Source organism: Procambarus clarkii, chromosome 58 (assembly GCF_040958095.1).
Source record: "Procambarus clarkii isolate CNS0578487 chromosome 58, FALCON_Pclarkii_2.0, whole genome shotgun sequence".
Lineage (NCBI taxonomy): Eukaryota > Metazoa > Arthropoda > Malacostraca > Decapoda > Cambaridae > Procambarus > Procambarus clarkii.
In genome coordinates, this window is record NC_091207.1 from 20,837,006 (window position 1) to 20,856,222 (window position 19,217).

A 19,217-nucleotide genomic window follows, 5' to 3' on the forward strand; every position below is an offset into this window, starting at 1 on the left:
CCAGTATTTACCCACATCTTTCCTAAATCTAAACTTATCCAATTTATACCCATTGTTATGTGTTCTGTCTTGTGTTGATACTTTTAATACCCTATTAATATCCCCTTTGTTATGTCCATTCATCCACTTGTACACCTCTATCATGTAACCCCTAATTCTTCTCCTTTCTAGCGCATATAATTTGAGCTTTGTCAATCTTTCTTCATATGATAGGTTTCTAATTTGGGGGACTAACTTTGTCACTGTATGCTGGACGCGTTCTAGTGAATTTATATCCATTCTATAGTACAGCGATCAAAACTGAACTGCATAATCTAAATGGGGCCTAACCAGAGCCAGATATAGCTAAAGAACAACACCAGGTGTCTTATTACTAACGCTTCAATAAATAAATCCCAGTGTCCTATTAGTCTTATTACGAACATTTATGCACTGATTTTTTGGTTTTAAATTCTTACTAATCATTACTCCAGATCCCTTTCGCAATCCGACTTCGCAATCTCAACATTATCAAGCTCATATCTTGTACTGTATCACCACCACCTAGCCTCAAAACCTTACATTTGTCAGCATTAAACTGCATCTGGCAATCTTTTGACCATTTCAAAACCCTGTTTAGATCGTCTTGAAGTGATAGCAAATTTTTTTCTGTTCATTTCCCTCCCGATTTTTGTATCATCGGCAAACTTGAAAATATTGCTGCTCAAACCTGAATCCAAATAATTTATATATACTGTATTATGAATAACAGAGGTCCCAGGACAGAGCCTTGAGGCACTCCACTTAAGACATTTTCCCACTCTGACTTAACCCCATTTACACTAACTCTTTGCTAGATATGGTATCTCAATCCTTTAATTACCAGACTAACAATCCTTCCTTAGTTATGCTACTTTACTCTTCTACCTCTCTTCTCTCCCTCATTACTCTATTTACCTTCCATACTTCCATTGTTATCCAAGACTCCTCCAAAGTATTGAATATTTACTACTTATCCCAATATCTATCTATCTCTCTCCCATTTTGATTCTAGTTCAAATCACTCTTTCTTGCCACTCAATAAGCATCTACAATATCTACATTCTATTTGCTTCTCTCAAATACCATAATTTGACTTTTTCCTACAAAAACCTACAAATTTCTTTTGCATTCACTACCAAACACATTCACAATCTTTTGCACACAATATCAAATACATTCACAATCTTTTGCAATACCTAATCATTCTCAGCTAAGAATATATACTAAATTGTTAAACACTCAAAATGGCTTAATAACATACTTAAAGTAGGAGAATAAACAAGCCGTCCTTATGCCTCTTTGTCTAAATTACATAAAATATAAATTGGACAGTAACAAGAATCATTATGGTAACTGCCTAAAGCCTATATGGGATTTGTACTACAATCTACCTATCCTTCTACTGTGTTTGTTTTGTTGCTGGTCTGTGTGTTTCTTCCTGTGTCTTTGTCTCACACAATTTCAGGTTGTGTAACCATAGCCTATCGTGGTCCACTGGAAAGGTGTGCATCTGGGGGTTATCCTGAGGTTATCTTGAGATGATTTCAGGGCTTAGCATCTTCACGGCCCGGTCCTCGACCAGACCTCCTTTTTTTTACACCCCCCCCAGGAAGCAGCCTGTAGCAGCTGTCTAACAGGGGCATGAGGGTGAAATAAACTCTGCCCATGTGCCTCCACCGGGAATCGAACCCGGAACCTCAGGACTACGAATCTGAAGCGCTGGCCACTCAACTGTCAGGCCCCCCTCAGCTGGTGTGACCTAGGATGCTGGTACAATCCTGCCATCCTGCTCCTAAGATTATCTCAGATATATACAGTAGATCACATTATTGTGAGTTCATTGTGTAAGATCACACATATCAATCCCTTCGCATCAAAATGAATATTTCTGAAATTAGTAAAAAGAGTAGTAATAAAACAGGCTAATTAGTAATAATGCTGAATAATTACCACACATGGAAAGTCAGTTATTGAAAATATCTGACATTAATATTTCTTGAATAAAACAGCAGGAGAATCAATATACTGCACTATATTAGTTGCCAGGTGTGTTCTTTTATAAGGGAAATAAATTTTGTTAGGTTTTAATTGACTTAGTCAAGTTACATCTCATTAAGTGTAGATAACAATATACATAGTGATACACTGAGAAATATAAGGTATTAGATTTACACATAGGTACTGTACATGTATATTCACCCACATACATACTGTATATAGACATATATATATATATATTGACTTATCCTGAGATGGTAACAAAGGATGGGCGAGGTGAAAAACTTTGCAAAACTTGGTACGCCATGGCATGAGTTGTCAAGGAAAAACTAACAGAACCTGTGTGCCATCAACACTTAATGCACTGAAGCATATTTCCAAATTTAAAATGTTTTATTAGAACTTTATTATTAAAAGTAAAATTTGGAACTGTATTTACTTGTTTAAAGAAATTAACTGGATCATGAATACTGTACAAAGAAATAACATGTACATGAAAGGTCACTTACCAGAAGAAGGAAGAGAAACAGCAGAGATATTGTGCTCAGCTAAGACTAAGACATCACAAGAGGTTGGCACCACTATCACTTTCTGCTGTCTCCTACTTCTCTTTACTAGCCCAAAGGCTTTCCGCTCGCCAATAACATACCTCCGTATAATCTGACAAGAGAAATTAATGGTGTCAAATAAAAACAAGTCTTCACAATACTGTAAAGCTGAAGGGCACTTCAAACAGAACCAATTCATTTCTGCCTAAGGTGCTATATAACTATATAAACTAGTGTGCTATATAACTAGAATCATGAACAGTCAGACAGGATGATATCCTGGCACCAGATTTCAAAGCTTAATCTAGCCCTAAATAACTGACAGAGGAATCATTCAAAAAAACAAAAAGCCCTTCTGAACCCAGCCATTGATGACCACGAAGAAAGAGCTCTCATTGATTCCCAACTGCTGTGCCTGACCACCTGAACTGCTTCAAGGTGGCAGTAATAAATTATCTCTAGGTTCTCAACCTTGAATACTCATCACTAATTTCCAGAAGTAAATATCTATGAGTAAATGGGAAGCAGGATTGAAGAGAAGGGATGAAAAGCAACCCAATGATTCTTCTCAAAAAGGTGGGTTTACATTAACTCAAAGACTCATTTCTGAGCATTCAATTCTTTGTCTGGATAATGTGAGAATTCCCTCCCCCCCATTTTTTTTTTTTTTTTTTTTTTTAAGTAAAGAGGAGGGAGAGGCATAGGTGAAGGAAAGTTTAGAAGTGGGAAATACAGTGAGAGGTATGAAAGCAGGCGGGCTGTCTGCCTTGCTGACTATCAAAAACACCAGCGTTGAATGTAATGAAATGACATTTTCTGGGCGAGACCCGGAGGCTCCCTGGAGCTACCCGGGCTGATATGAATGTATTAAACCCTGGCATCAGTCAAGCAAATGGAGTTCTTAGGCCTACCGGGGACCACAAGCCAGAAGCTGGCCCCCTCAGAAGGGCACGAGGAGCAATGGCCTATAGAAACCCCCACGTGATTGGAAACATTCTATGTATGCCATCGACCAGGTCAGGAACCCAGAAAGGTAGGCACCCCAAAACAAACCCTATCTGCATAAAATATTGCTACTGAAAGCTGAACTGTTGGACAGAACTCTCCAAACTTAAAACGAGCAAACGAGCATGGCATCACAAGTCACCGTGGCGCTGTCTGTGCAGCTCCAGGGTCACTCGCTCCTGGGGAAGCTCCAGACCCCCTGCGCAGGCTATCCACCCCCAGCTCAGAGGCTGGATGTCAAAAACCGCAAAAAACTGCTGACCAGAGGGAAGGAGGGTTGCTGGGAAGCCTTCGGGTCTCACACAGAAAATGGCATTTCATTACATTCAACGCAGGTTTTCAAGGGGGAGCCCCTTCGGCTTCCCGAAGCTACTTAACCAAAGAGAAAACAAGAGGGATTTACCCAGGAGGCAGTTGTCACTCGCTCCTCAACTTGAAGTCGAGACGACTGGCTGCAACCAACGACCTAAAATTACACATGCCCAAGTAGAGCCAGAAACATTAACAAGGTACCGTGCAGCCAGGACCCTGTTCGATGGCCAAAATCCCCGCGCCAGAATGTCGGCCCTGGACATGCTACCAAAAACAGCAGCCAAAGCTGCGAACATACGAACATCGTAGGCACAGGAATAGACCGCAGGCTGGCTGGACCGAACAACCCTGTGGACGACCTGGAAGACCCACGCCTTGTAACAGAAAAGAAGGGAAACTGGGTCCACCCAAAGTGCGTCAACAGTCACGGAGGCCGTGGTGTGCATATAACGGTGAAGAACCGCAACCGGACACAAGACATGATGCACCCCACAGCCAAACCAACCAAGCATCAACAACCAAAGGAGCCCTCTGGAAAGTTGCAGTCTCATTCTTCGCCAGAAAAGAAGGAAACGGCTACAAACAAACAAACCTACAACCAGGATCAAAAGAGCAGAAACCCCTGCACCGGAGGAGAGCATGAAGCTCCCTGACCCAACCCCCAGAGACCAATGCCAACAAGAAAAAGAGCCTTAGAAAAACAATCCAGAACCAAAGGGGCCACCACAAACTGAGGAGAAGAGAGAAAAGAGAGCCCATGGTTCAACATCCAGGATGGTTCAGGTGGCGCATGAGCAGGCTGGAGGTGAAACAATGCACAAGAGCACTTGCGGAATGGAACACAAGTGACATCCATTCTGAACGCAAGCAGGAGTGGCTATGCCAGCGCCACACGATACGAGGTGACGGTATTCGACACAAGATGACGGTCATGAAACAGCCAAGAGAGAAGGGACAAAACAACCTGATCAGAAATCGAAGACATCCTACTTAGAAACAAAAAGACAAAAGGACCGCCAGGAAACTTCATACTGCCGCCGAGATGAAACATGAAGGTGAGACACCACCAACGAAGCCACCTGATCACCATACAAATGGTGATAAACACACGTCAGTAAAACCAGATGCGAAGATCGGAGGAGAAGATTGAACTAGCCACGTACCGGACTGGACCGATCTGCTGAAAGAGGCGGAGCCACAGAAAGAACTCTGGGTTCGAACACCGAGCAAGCAGCGCCTGAAACCAAGGCTGGGCTGGCCACCAAGGGGCTAACAGGACTACTCTCCCATGGCATGTCCCCAACCGAGCCAGAACCAGAAGCAACAGCCTGACTGGGGCAAAGAGGTACAGGTAACCCCGCCTCGACCAGTCCTGCCGAAAGGCATCGGCCCCGATGGCCTTGCAGTCGGGGAAGGGCACCACATATACCAGAAGACACCTTGACCACGCCGACGTGAAGAGGTCCACTGCCGGGCGCCCGTACATCTGGCAGAGCCAACTGAAGAGTCGGCATTGATTATCCGCTCCATATTATCAGCCTCAGAACTAGGGTTGGATAGTCAACGTGGGGGGGGGGGTCTTAGGCTTCCCCTCCCTGGGAGGGAGAAGACAGCTCAGACAGTGGCACTCTGGCGATGATGACGTCATGCTTGTTTGCTTGTTTTTGGTTTGGGGAGTTCTGCTTAGCAGTTCGGTTTTAGGCAGTACCATTTCACCAGTTGGGGTCTGTTTTGGGATGCCTACCTTTCTAGGTGCCTAACTCGGTAGATGGCAGACATAGAATGTTTCCAACCACATGGGGTTTCTGTAGGCCATTACTCCTTGTGCCCCTCAGAGAAGGCCAGTTTCTGGCTCATGGTTCAGAACCCGGACCCCCCCTCCAGCTCTCCTCCGGGAACCTGGAGGGGCTCTCCACAGAAAATCACATATGGTGATTGGCACACAAGAAATAATTACAAATAGCAATTGAAGCAGTGCAAATGTTAATGGCTGTAGGGACAATCCAGGTACAATCTAGGACACTTAAAAAAATTGCAGACGATTAGTCACAATAGCGTGGCTGCAGATATGACAAAATCGACTTTATAATGGTCCAGGATGGACCAAAACATCATCATCTCTTCATCTTTTAGTGTGTGGTTTGGTCATCACTTGAAAAGATTCCTGTGATCCCAATGCCATTTAATGTCATCTTGCCTAACACTGCACAATACTGGTTGTATGACACAGGGACTGCTTACCTTGGGAAGCAACCATACATGATAGCTCAGAAAAATTAATTGAATTCAAAGATGCTAAATTTGTTGAGAAAATCAGTAGGAGCCATGAGGAGAATTCGATCCTATTCACTTGATACTCCCAAGCAAACACCTTGGACCAAATCACTGTGGGTGTTTGCTCGGGAATACCAAGTGAGCGGGTTTGAATCCTCCTCACGGCTCTTACCGATTTTCTCATTGATACATCACATTAATGTGATTTCATTGTGCACTTAATTTATTACCATATGCAGAGTAATGGGCAATATAATATATTATACATGTCTGAGAATGTTCATAAAATTTGTCTAAACTTTAAAATGGAGCTATAATCAAAACTGTCACCTTGCTGGTGTTTTATAATTATATACAGTGGAACCTTGGCTTACAAATGCCCTACTTACAAATTTTTTTGGTTACATCCCCATTTTCCTCCAAAAATTCAAATCAGGTTACGACCTTTGCCTCACCTTGCGACTTTGTTGATACACGTATGGGTCGACTGAGTGCGTGGTTCCTGGTGGCATGGGTGACCTCGCTTCAGTTTACCAGACCGCCCACTTAGTGATGAATTCTTTGTAAAGAATTTCCTTGTTTTTGTGCTTTTTTGTTATTTGAACATAAAAGTAATCATTATATATCATGCCATGGGTCCCATGAAAATCAGTGGTAAGGTTCAACCTAAGAAAAGACATGTGAGGATGACCATAGAGGAAACACAAGAGATCATTCGAAAACATGAAGATGGTGTGAGGGTTGTTGATCTAGGTTCTTGAAAGGTTCTTAGTGAGAAAAACAAGCAGTGAGCCACAACCAAGTCCTGGTGGTATGCAGGCAAAACATAGGAAAGAGAGTACCTCAGAGAAGTCATCACTGCCTGATGTTATAATGGAAGGGGACTCCCCCGCCAAACAGTAACACCTCTTCTCCTCCACCCCCCATCCTCACTGTCTTCCATACGCCAACAAGTAATCAATAAAGGTAAGTTATAAATTGGACATACTATAGTACAAAATATGTGTGTGTGTGTATTATGTATGAAATGTATTTTGAAGTTAATATTTTGGGGAGTGTGGAACGAATTAATTCAATTTACATTAATTCTTATTGGAAAATTCGTTTCAAGTTATGAATTTTTGGATTACGACCCGTTTCTGAGAACGGATTAAATTCATAAGCCAAGGTACCACTGTATCTGTACACAAAACGTAAGGAAAATAAAAAATATATAATATAAAAGTAATAGTAGTATGAAATTATATCTTCACTACTCTTTGAAGATTAATTAAGTATTCACATCTGCCTACAAAATAAACAAATGTAAATAAGGGATGATAGAACGTGATAAAGTTGTGAATTATTCTACACAGTGATACAGAATAATGAATACAGATTAAGGGTATAAACAAGGATGAAATTGAGGAAGGCATAAGTCCAAGGAAGTCAAAATGAAGGCAAGGGATGAAGTGTATGCACAATGACGTGAGAACTATCAGCGTGGACAAGTTCATGAGGGGCGAGAATTAAGAGATGGGTACTGACAGACATTATACATGAGCTACCATCTTACTGAAGATGGTGTAGCCTACAGGATAGAGAGAATATGATTAAAACATGATCACTAATGCTTGGTAATAAAGTAACCCACTCTTTTTTGAATAATATTCTACAACATGAATAATAAGATTAACTTTTTTACAGATTCGTTTTAGAAAAAGTATCTAAATAAATATTTCACCTGAGGGAAGTAGTGAAGGAGGGAGATACTTTCAAAGCCAACTACTTCACTTTGGCGGTTGGTAATGGGCACTACTACCCGAGTTTCGTCGCTTGTAACCCTTGCACCAAATTCCTTCAGGGTACAAATACTAACATTCTGCAAAATAAAACACAAAGGTAAATGAATGCAATGCATGAAATGTTACATACATCATGAAATATGATAAGTTTAATATTATCTGGAATCAACACCCAAGCCAGGCAGGCAGTGGGAGTTGTTGCAAATATAGTTATACTGTACTGATTTATTTAAACGCCACTGTTATGTTTTCTCTTGTTTTTTCGCGTTACCAAAAACTTGCGGAGAAATTTTTATCATAAAAAGTTTGGAACATTGATACACACAAATATATTAATGTCACTAATGTGAAAGTGACATGAAATCAGTCCAGCAACCAGGAGGCCTAGTCGACGACCGGGCCGCGGGGACGCTAAGCCCCGGAAGCACCTCAAGGTAACCTCAAGGTAATGTAAGGAGGCCACAGGATGCACGGCCTGCAGGCCACAGAGTGCACAGAGATAAGGGGGCCTCGTAGCCTGGTGGATAGCGCGCAGGACTCTTAATTTTGTAGCGCGGGTTCGATTCCCACAACAGGCAGAAACAAATGGGCAAAGTTTCTTTCACCCTGAAAGCAGTAAATAGGTACCTGGGAGTTAGTCAGCTGTCAAGGGCTGCTTCCTGGGGTGTGTGTGTGTGGTGTGGGGAAAAAAAAAAGTAGTTAGTAAACAGTTGATTGACAGTTGAGAGGCGGGCCGCAAGAGCAAAGCTCAACCCCCGCAAACACAACTAGATGAATACAACTAGGTGAATACAGCCTGCAGGCCACAGGATGCACAGCCTGCAGGCCACAGGATGCACAGCCTGCAGGCCACAGGATGCACAGCCTGCAGGCCACAGGATGCACAGCCTGCAGGCCACAGGATGCACAGCCTGCAGGCCACAGGATGCACAGCCTGCAGGCCACAGGATGCACAGCCTGCAGGCCACAGGATGCACAGCCTGCAGGCCACAGGATGCACAGCCTGCAGGCCACAGGATGCACAGCCTGCAGGCCACAGGATGCACAGCCTGCAGGCCACAGGATGCACAGCCTGATGACCACAGGATACACAGGCTGTGATTGGGGCACACAGTAGCCCCAATAGATTGAGTAGTTGACAAATAGAAGAATGCTTTATGAAGTGATGTGGTGGAGGCTGACTCCATACACAGTTTCAAATGTAGATATGATAGAGCCCAATAGGCTCAGGAACCTGTACATCAGTTGACTGACAGTTGAGAGGTGGGATCAAAGAGCCAGAGCTCAACCCCAGCAATAACACAACCAAGCAAATACAACAACTAGGTGAGTACAGCCTGCAGGCCACAGGGTGCAAAGCCTGAAGGCCATGAGGCACACAGCTTGATGGGCACAGGGCCACAGCTAGATGGGCATAGGGCCACAGCTTGATGGGCACAGGGCCACAGCTTGATGGGCACCGGGCCACAGCTTGATGGGCACAGGGCCACAGCTTGATGGGTAAAGAGCCCACAATCTGAAAGGCATGGGGATGTGTGGGTGGGAAGGGGGTGTCCTCAGGCTGTGTGCCCTGGAGCCTGCAGGCATGGTGACACAGCCTGAGGACATGGGGGACACAAGCTGAAAGACATGGTGGGGACCATCTAAAGGGTATAGGGCACACAGCCCAAGGGGCATGTGGCACAGAGCCTGAAGGACATGGGGTGCACATCCTGAAGGGCATGGGGTGCACATCCTGAAGGGTCACCGAGACACAGCCCAAATAGCAAGGAGTAGGAAAGATTTCAGGAAGGGAACTTTTACGTAGGAAACTTTTCAGGCAGATAGCCTGAAAGGCCACGAAATAAGATCCAAGAAAAAGAACTTGGAGAACAGAAATCTCCCAGGAATGTTGACCAGCTGATCCTCTCGTCACCGGCAACCTACAGCACAGAGTTCAAATAATCCAAGGCACAATGCCCCAGAGACCATAGCACAACCACGTTAACCTAGCATTAACTAAACATTGCTTAAAAAATAACATGTTGCACTTACTTTAAGCAAAATGTAACAGTTTTCCCACTGCAATACTATTTCATATATGATGGTCAAACTAATATTATACTCCTCACAGGTCTTTGACTGGTAAACCTGTCTTGATTTCTTGATTTTGGATTATGAATGTTTAACTCTAATTACCATATGTATAAATTATAAAACAGTTTCACATGTAATTTGTTTCCATCATTAACAATCGAGTCTTACCTTAAGTGGAGAATCACGTAAGATGTCCTCTCCTACATCAGCAATAGGTAGTAGAGTTGCTAAGTACGCATTAAGTTGCTCTATCGTGAGAGAATCTTCTCGAGAATTTAGGAGATGCATCAGCTCCTCCCAGGGTCCATCTCGATTGCACCATGGACACACAAAGTAGCCTGTCAGCAAAATTTTGTGTTTATAACGTACCCTTTAACCAGACATACTCCGATTAATGGGGTCAGAGAACCGTAAATTTCTATCTGGATAAACAGAGAATTCAGACAAAAAATTGTGGGGGTTTCTCAGTAATAAAAAATTAAATAATCATATATATAGTCCAGTATGAAGGTTAATAACTAAGTGTCCAGTGACTGGTGACGTTCCTCTCGAGTATCAAGAATTTGAAGGTAGATATTACATGTGCACCAAAAAGAGTTACTGAAAATAATAAGCCTGTGAAAATTACTTGGTATCTTGGATACTTCACAAATCTATACTTTATTATTGCACAGTATATATATATAATATTTACCCAACTTAAGTAACAGAGCAGGGGTGCCATAGGCACAATCAGAGAACACTGTATAAACATCAGAGGTCCACGGTTGTTCAACATCCTCCCAGCGAGTATAAGAAATATTGCCGGAACAACCGTGGACATCAAGAGAAAAATAGATAATATTTTCCAAGGAGTGCCGGAAAAACTGGGCTGTGGTGGGTATGTGGGCCTGCGGGCCGCTCCAAGCAACAGCCTGGTGGACCAAGTTCTCACAAGTCAAGCCTGGCCTCGAGTTGGGCTTGGGGAGTACAAGAACTCCCAGAACCCCATCAAGCAGGCATCATATATCAAGAGAATTCAATCCAGTAAATTGATTGTAAAAAATAAATGAATATTATAAATTTAAGTACTGTATCATATAGTAATGAAATAAATGAACACCACATAGCAGTTGGTATCTTTAACTTTTTATCCCACAGGATGTGAATTCCAATCCACACCCTCATTGAATTCAATAACTACTGTACTATATACTGTATGCTCTGTACACAGGTGATCATTACACTATGATATGGCCACTATACAGCACAAGTCAAAACTATGGAATAAAGAATAATAAATTGTTGTTACAGGCTACAGCATAAGATACTAACCTGAATTTTTATCGACAAAAATCTCTTGGACCCGTGTTTCACTATCTTTAGTTGAGCAGGAGGGACACTGAACAGTGAAACTTGTGTCTGTCTCTTCATATGGTATAAGATGTGAAGTTAAGAAGTCGACAATGTCGTCTTCCATGTCATTAGCGAGAACATTTTCCATCTCATCATCAAACAGATCATCATCGACACTAGCCACTTCACTTATGCTGCCCTGCAAGTACTCTGGAATATCCTGCCTTAGCACACTAGTGTGAACTCTTCTGACTTGAGGCATATGCCAAAAATGTTTTACCATCCCATAATTTGTTCTTCTATTAGGGAGCAAGCACTCACTTTTTTGGAGAACATTGTTACGTATTAATTGCAACTGTAGCCTATGAAATAAAAGACAACGGGTATTCGAGCTTATTTTTGAAGGGAACTTTGTTGTTTGATGACTATGTTGCAGTGTGTGGATTCCAAAATATGCAATTCCTTCAGAAACATTGCGAGTGGCACATGTGCAGGTCAGATGACGTTTCAGGAACTGTGTCAAGGTAGAAACTTTTTGGTACGAGAGGGTGTGCTTCGGTAATCCCCACATCTTCGAGAAAGCTTTGAGCAGCATTTTTAAATTTTAGCTCCAACCCCTATAAAGAAAAAAACTTTGGTAATCATTGGCTAATTACAGAGCATTTGCTTTCTTAATACACCATATCTGGAAACAAGAAATTCACATGAGCTATAGGATTATAATAACCTACTATGTATCTGTAAGAGTAGTTACCAAGTGAAATGCACTAAATTGGGAGGAAATGTGTTTAGCTCCATATTCAGATTTAAGACTAGGTATAAGTAATAAGAAGGTTGGGAGCCATTGTAATAGGTGGCAAGAAACTGAGTGGAGGGACCCAGGAGCTGAGCTCAAGGTTCAGGTTCAGCTTGTGGGCCCACAGCTTCTGTTTGAGTTTACCACAATAAAATTTGTGTATTCAAATACCAGTCAGCATTTAAAAACTATTCATCAACTCATAAGTCTACCAAGTACTGTATTTTGTTTAATGTTTGGGATTAAAGCACTTAATTAGGTAAGGTAGACATTATGTGACAGGATTGGTTTGACATTGTGCAGGCCACTAACTTGGACTGATATTTGTTTACCTTTCTCAAAAAAACAAGAATTTCTGTAACTGAATAACATGGCAGAAGACAATAGCATTTAGCTTAAAGATCACAAGAAAATTTATTGAAACCAAAACAACAGTCTATAAACTTGATATGGCTGAAGAACCATACAAATATTTTATTTTCATGGCTTATGCACAGGAAAGCAGTAAAGAATGGTCCTGGTGGAACCTTGACGACGAGTGGATATCCGGACACCTGCATCACTTTGGAGCTGCCGCCAGCTACCAGACATTCTTATTGCCCTTTGGGTCATGTTGCCACCTGGCATTCCACTTCAATAATCTGCTTTTTGACGTCTAGTGCCATAATCCCCTGGGATCTCAGGGGATTGGCAACATATAGCCTCCGGGATTAAATTTTTCCCAGCTCACAGGAATGACACGGTACATACAGCCCTGTGCTGTCGCTGGCCCTAATCATATAAAAACAATAAAATAAAGAATTCAAAATAGCTTTGCAAATCTAAGATGGTATTCAGTTCCTCAATCCATCAAGTGACAGGTTGAGGCGTTGGTTGCCGACTCACAATCAAATGGCCCACAATTTGACTCCCTGGCAGGACAAGACTCAAATAGTTCCTTACACCTTATATTAATTTTTTTTAACAGAGACTGAAAGCCTGTGTTTATGTATATACTGTACTTTAAACTTGTATTAAGATTCCTCCCATGGTCAAACTACTGACCTACCCAAGCATACAACCCCACAACAGTTGCATAAAGTCTGGGGTACCTATTTGCTCCTAGGTGAAGAGATATCAGGTGAACGGAAACATTTCTGTCCTGCCCAGGAATCGTACCAGATCCCAGATTGGGAGCCGAGAACCAAGCCAAAATCTGTAGTCCTATAGCCCAGTAGTCAATGGATTCAACTCGCAATCAAATGGTCTGGAAAACTATTACCAGGCTTAGTCACTCGGCAAGTTTCCTTACACCTGATACCTCTATTTACCTAGCAGTAAACAGGCACCCAGGAGCTAGGCAACTGTTGTGGGTCGCATTTTGTTGAAGGCCAGTAGTAGGCCTAGGGATGGGGGGGGGTTTTACCTCAATATAATTACTATGCTTCCTGTCCCTACCAACTGCACACTCTGGCACTGTGATTACGAGAGTATAAGTCATCAACGCCGTTGACTCTGCTCAGTAACTATGAAGTGATAAGTTGAGTCTTGCCATTGGCTAGAGTAACCTAGGTACACCTGGCAGGCTTGGTGTACCCGACCCGGCACGACCCGGGGCTCCCCAACACTGGACACCACATGGAGGCAGTGTTGCCAGATTGGGCTACAAATAGCGAATTGGGCTACTTTTGAGAGCCCCGCGCTTCCAAATTTTGTATTTCGCTACTTGCTACTTTTTGGGCTAATTTAAAAGGTGTGCTAATTTGGGCTATTAATGTTAAGAAACTCAATTATGACTATTTAGGATCAGATGCAACACAAACAAGCACCCCGCGATAACAGCCACAGACTGACGATTTAAATGCGAGCATAACACGCAGAGTTTATCCTTTCACGACCACAAAGATCACACTCACTCTTAAAAAATCTTCCACTTACGGGCTTACCTTCTTGCATATATATATAAATAAATAAATAAAGTATTTTGGGCACTCATGTACTTGTGCGCTAGCTGACGTTCACAACTGATCTAGTCTTCAAGGACTAGATTTAGTCAATCATAATGATAATAATGTTTATTTATTTAGGGGGGATAAATTTCTGGGCACACTGATTAATAATGGGCATCATTAATAATCGTAACATTATATTAATTCATTTTTTTTTGTTGTATTAAAAATATAAAATACGAATCAACAACGTTTCACTTGGAGATACCCGAGTTTACCCGTGTACCTGAGTTTACCTGAGAGCCACTAACACTAGCGGCCTCGACGAGGACAAGAAGCCGACGGCTTGTCGAAGGTCCCCCTATTTGCCTTGGTGATCTTTTCCAGCTGTACTTTAAAACTTAACAGAGTTTTGGCATTTACGACTTCGGCGGGTAGGCGGTTCCATGGGTTAATATAACCCTGTGGGTGAAAAATCATCTCTTGTTGTCAGTCCTACATTTGTGGCTTCTTGAGCTTGAAACCGTTGCTCCTTGTTTGTGTTACATCTGACCTTCTGAAGAAATTGTCCGGACCAACCCCTCATGCATTCTTATCGGCCTTGCCTACTTCACTATTTGACTTGTTATATGATGAGTTTATTGGATACCACTCCTCCTCTGGCATTCATTCACTTAGCAACCATTCCACTTCTGGTAGTAGCCTTTGTATACATAGCTTAGTTAACGTCTGTGACTCATTTAACCCATAATTAACTAAGACTATGATTATTATTTACTTAAGGATTAAATTCACACTTCACAAATGTGTGCAGTGTGATTGACAAATCTGTCAATCATCGGGAAGAATGTACGATTGCGAGTTACATGAATGTAACTAAGCTATAAATAATTGTAAATATTAATTAATACTAAATAATATTATTTAATAAATTAGTCCCAATTCAATGCAGAGTTTTCTTCCAAGCACAGAAACTTGTAAATATAAATACAAGATAATAGATAGATCGATAAATAAATAGACAACTTTCAAATATTGCACTAAGTAATGGCGAGAGGATAAAAACTAGACAGTATACATTACATTTGAAATTAATAATGGATGAATGGTAATAAATTAGTGTATGTTTGTATGTATACCAGACAAAGTCCATTTAATGGCAGAATTTAGCCATTTTGTGTAAAAACTTTTATATCTGATATTATTAATTATAACAGAAATTGAAAAAAGTCATAGTTTGTATATACAAGAGATGAAACAGAGAGGCATGAGCTAGAGCGATGTGCTGAGTCCATAAGGAGGCCGAGCTTCCAGAAATACCTTCCTCTGATTGGCTGTTGCGGGGAATACCAACACTCTTTTATGAATAAAATTTAACCTAAGAAATAGGTCCTTGTGAACAACAACAAGGTTGCTGTGAAAAAGAACAACAATTTCTGTTTTGCCCCTGACAGAAATCTCCATCTAACTGAATAATTTACTCGAATAAGAGGGCAGAGCCGTGTATCATTATTTGTGTGAGGCAACCCCCAATAATAACGTCACAAGTTAGGTAGCCAGCAAAGTGTTTCTGTAACATCCGTTACGTCCTGCAGTATTTAATTATCACTATATTAATACTTTTAAATACTTAACATTTCACTTTTTAGGTAAATTAAAGTTGAAGCAGAATGTCATAAGCAAGGATGGTGTGCTGAACAAAGATGATTTATTAAGTGGATGGAGCCTTTAGCTGATCCCTTCCTGTGATTGGCTGTTGTGTGAATGTCAACAAAGAATTTCTACCAATGATATGCCATATATTATGCACCCCATACCATCTGTGGGCGGAGCTTGGAACCTCCTACCCGAGCACAACAACCCGCCTTATGGGTTGCTGTTTGGCTATTTATAGTGCGTTGGAAAAAAAAGAGATGGCGTTAGTTGTATTTTGTGGGGTAATTTGTTATAAGTGTAATTTGATGTCAACAGATGGCGTAAGCTGTATCTTATGTTCATTATTGACCAGCCAGTTGATAGTGTTCTCTTCTGCCGACAGATGGCATCAGCTGTCTTATTATTACTTCCGAATTCCCTTTAAACACTGATCTACAAATTCCTTGGCTTATGATAAGGATTTATACCATTTATGATAAGTATTAGATAACTGGAGTTCCGCAATTACTTTTATTTATCAACTGTTCAGATATCATCATATAATGTCTGGTTAGGACGTACTGCTTGCTCTCGATTGATGAAGATTAAGCCACCCCAAGAGGTGGCACGGGCATGAAGAGCCCGTAAATACTGCTCTCGTAATATTATTCAGGGGGGTGGGGAACTATCAAGTGAAAGCGCCAAGCCATTACGACTATATAGCACTCGGAAGGGATGAGGATACGGATTTGGGATGGAACGGGGGAAAGGAATGGTGCCCAACCTCTTGGGCGGTCGGGGATTGAACGCGGACCTGTAGGAAACGAGACCGTCGCTCTACCGTCCAGCCCAAGTGGTCTGCGTAATATTATTAAAACAACAATTTGTGCATATAATAACAGCATTTCACACTAAAAATACTTGGATATATTGAAATTTGGTAGTGAATTCCAATCTAGGAATCTCCTATGACTAAACTGTACTTTTTAATCATTTTTATGTACTTACTACGTATTATTAAATTATTAAGTTCTTACTAAAATAATTAAATAAATTATTTTATTTAATATTTAAATTAAATGATAAAATAATAGGTAATAATAAATCATTGTGTAGGGGGACAGGCAGCCAGTGTATATATACATGTTAGACTTATACCAAGGTTCCACAAAGGTCCCACAAAGGTGCCAAATTAAAGACTGGATGCTGCCCGGGCGGGCCCGAGGGTTTCCCTAGCAGTACATAGGCACCTGGGAGTTAGTCAACTGTTGCGGGGTTGCATCCAGGGGAGGCTCACCAGTCCGACGTTATAGACCTTGATATGTCTAACGTACGTGACCATTAACTTCCTAAGTGTAGTGACAGGATGAGAGCGTGTGTGTGTGTGTGTGTGTGAAGTCACACAAATCATATTTCAGAACTAAGACTCTCATACCCGGAACGGTTGAGGGCCACAGGGCTAACAACACTGCAAACCAGACATGACAGGGCTGATCTCATCAAAACTATTAAAATACTGAACAATTAGGAGGATATTGATCCACACCACTTCTTCTAATGGTCAGGTGTAACAAACAAGGAGGAACGGTTTCAAGCTCAACAAGCCACAATGTGGGACTGAAAACAGGAGATGCTTTCTCACTCATGGGGTTGTGGAACCGCCTACCCGCCAAAACTCTGAACTTTAAAATCTAGCTTGAAAAAAATCAGGTCAAATAGTGGCGGGGGGGGGGGGGGGACCTTTGACAAGCCGCCGGCTTCCTGTCCTCGTTCGAGGCCACTATAGTGTTAATTAGTGACCCTCAGATAAATTTATTTAATTGTATAAATTATTTCGTCCATTTTTTTAATAGGGGATTTCAGAGTATACAGTCAAAAGTTAGCAATAAGTTTACCTAATATCCGTATCTCAGAAATTAACTAGTAACATATGCAGGCCAATTGCCAGACTATTTTGTGCACTATAACAAAGGCCAACTAATTGATACCAATTAGATAATTGATACCAATTAGATAATTGATACCAATTAGATAATTGATACCAATTAGATAATTGATACCAATTAGATAATTGATACCAATTAGATAATTGATACCAATTAGATAATTGATACCAATTAGATAATTGATTTATCTGATGAAATGTACTATTTTATCTTCCGTGAGAGAGAAGTGGGAAAAAGGAAGCGATGAAGGTGGAGACGGCAGTGATGCGCCATGAGCCCGATGACTGGCGCCGCTACAACTCCACCCTCAGACAGGCCAGTCGTGACACCCGCACCACCTCCCTCATGAGTCGCACCATCTTCGTCGCCAGGTAAGTTGTCTTAGTAAGGCATCTTGGAACCCAGGAGTTAGCTGAGGCAGATGATTGATGAAGATTAAGCCACCCAACAGGTGGCACGGGCATGAATAGCCCGTAAGTGGTGGCCCTTTTGAGCCATTACCAGTATCAATAGATGATACTGGAGATCTGTGAAGGTGCGACTGCACCCAGCGTGACGGGAGATGTCTCCCGTCTAGCTGAGGCAGCCGACACCTTCCTTATATATATAACATCAACACACTGTTGTGTGCCAAGCTTAATACAGTAATAATAATAATTTAGTTCGTCTTATGTATTTTATTTTGGATACAGTAATATTATATTTATTATTATTATTATTATAAAGCTACCCCTGGCGTGCCTTATAAATTAAGGATCTTCCAATTTCCCGATTAATTTTTCTTGTGGGTGTATATTGATATGAGACATATTTCTAGCATATTATTTTGTCTAAAAAAATGTTGTCTGTTCTGCATTGCGGCAAAATTCGCTGAATATATAATTGTTTCACATCTGAGAATGCCTTGTTTAAATATATTGCCTAGCTCGCCTTTCTTGGTTCGCAAGTTGCCTAATTTTGCAATGAAACTGATGGTCACGAGCCTAACTTTATTTATAATACATCTTTGTAGATGTGATTTATATGCTTGAGTACTGTACAGTAGTCATTAGAGCAATATATAGGGATTCACTAGAGATTCATAAAGCAACTTTTGTTTTGGCCTTGTCTTTAATTGTACTTTTGATTATTCCTGAAGTTTGTCTTATTATAAATATAGGTCGAACTTGGTGAGCTGCTGTCAGTGACTGGCGGACGCTGTACTCTTTCTTACATAAAGGGTCTTGCCTTTATTACTGGGTATACAATAAGTGTTCATTAGGTTAACTGAGATTGCTATAATTAATTCTGCTTGAGGAGGAACAGTTGTGAAATAAATATATAGTACACTTATGTATCATTATTAACATACTTGAGTACATATCATTTGTGATGCTATCCTAGACTATATGAAGGGTTACGTAGTGTGTGTCAGAAACCTGTCCTCTTACAAAGAACGTCGCATTTCGCTCGTATGCGTTACACAAGGCCACAAATTGTCGTATTAGAAAATGGAAGCGACTCGCGAAAGTGACGTACTGTCCTGTTTTCTGTTTTGGGTCCTCTGGTAGGTTAGGAGA

The 19,217-nt window shown here is 41.3% G+C and overlaps 1 protein-coding gene across 4 annotated transcripts in view; it reads right to left on the bottom strand.

The window, feature by feature from the left end:
• LOC123767903 (mitochondrial DNA helicase) overlaps positions 1–13,810 on the bottom strand; it is a 33,647-nt gene extending 19,837 nt beyond the window's left edge. Inside the window, exons 1-5 of one of the 4 annotated variants that reach the window (XM_045757995.2) lie at positions 13,681–13,810; positions 11,333–11,970; positions 10,187–10,356; positions 7,882–8,019; positions 2,529–2,679 (exon numbers count right to left, since the gene is read on the bottom strand). In XM_045757995.2, the coding sequence (XP_045613951.1) occupies positions 2,529–2,679; positions 7,882–8,019; positions 10,187–10,356; positions 11,333–11,948 (1,075 nt within the window). In that variant the 5' untranslated portion in view covers positions 11,949–11,970; positions 13,681–13,810. Of the gene's footprint in view, positions 1–2,528; positions 2,680–7,881; positions 8,020–10,186; positions 10,357–11,332; positions 11,971–13,554 lie in introns of all 4 variants that reach the window. The other 3 variants (XM_069306653.1, XM_045757996.2, XM_045757994.2) reach the window with 3 other exon arrangements.
• Between the last annotated feature and the right edge of the window lie 5,407 nt (positions 13,811–19,217).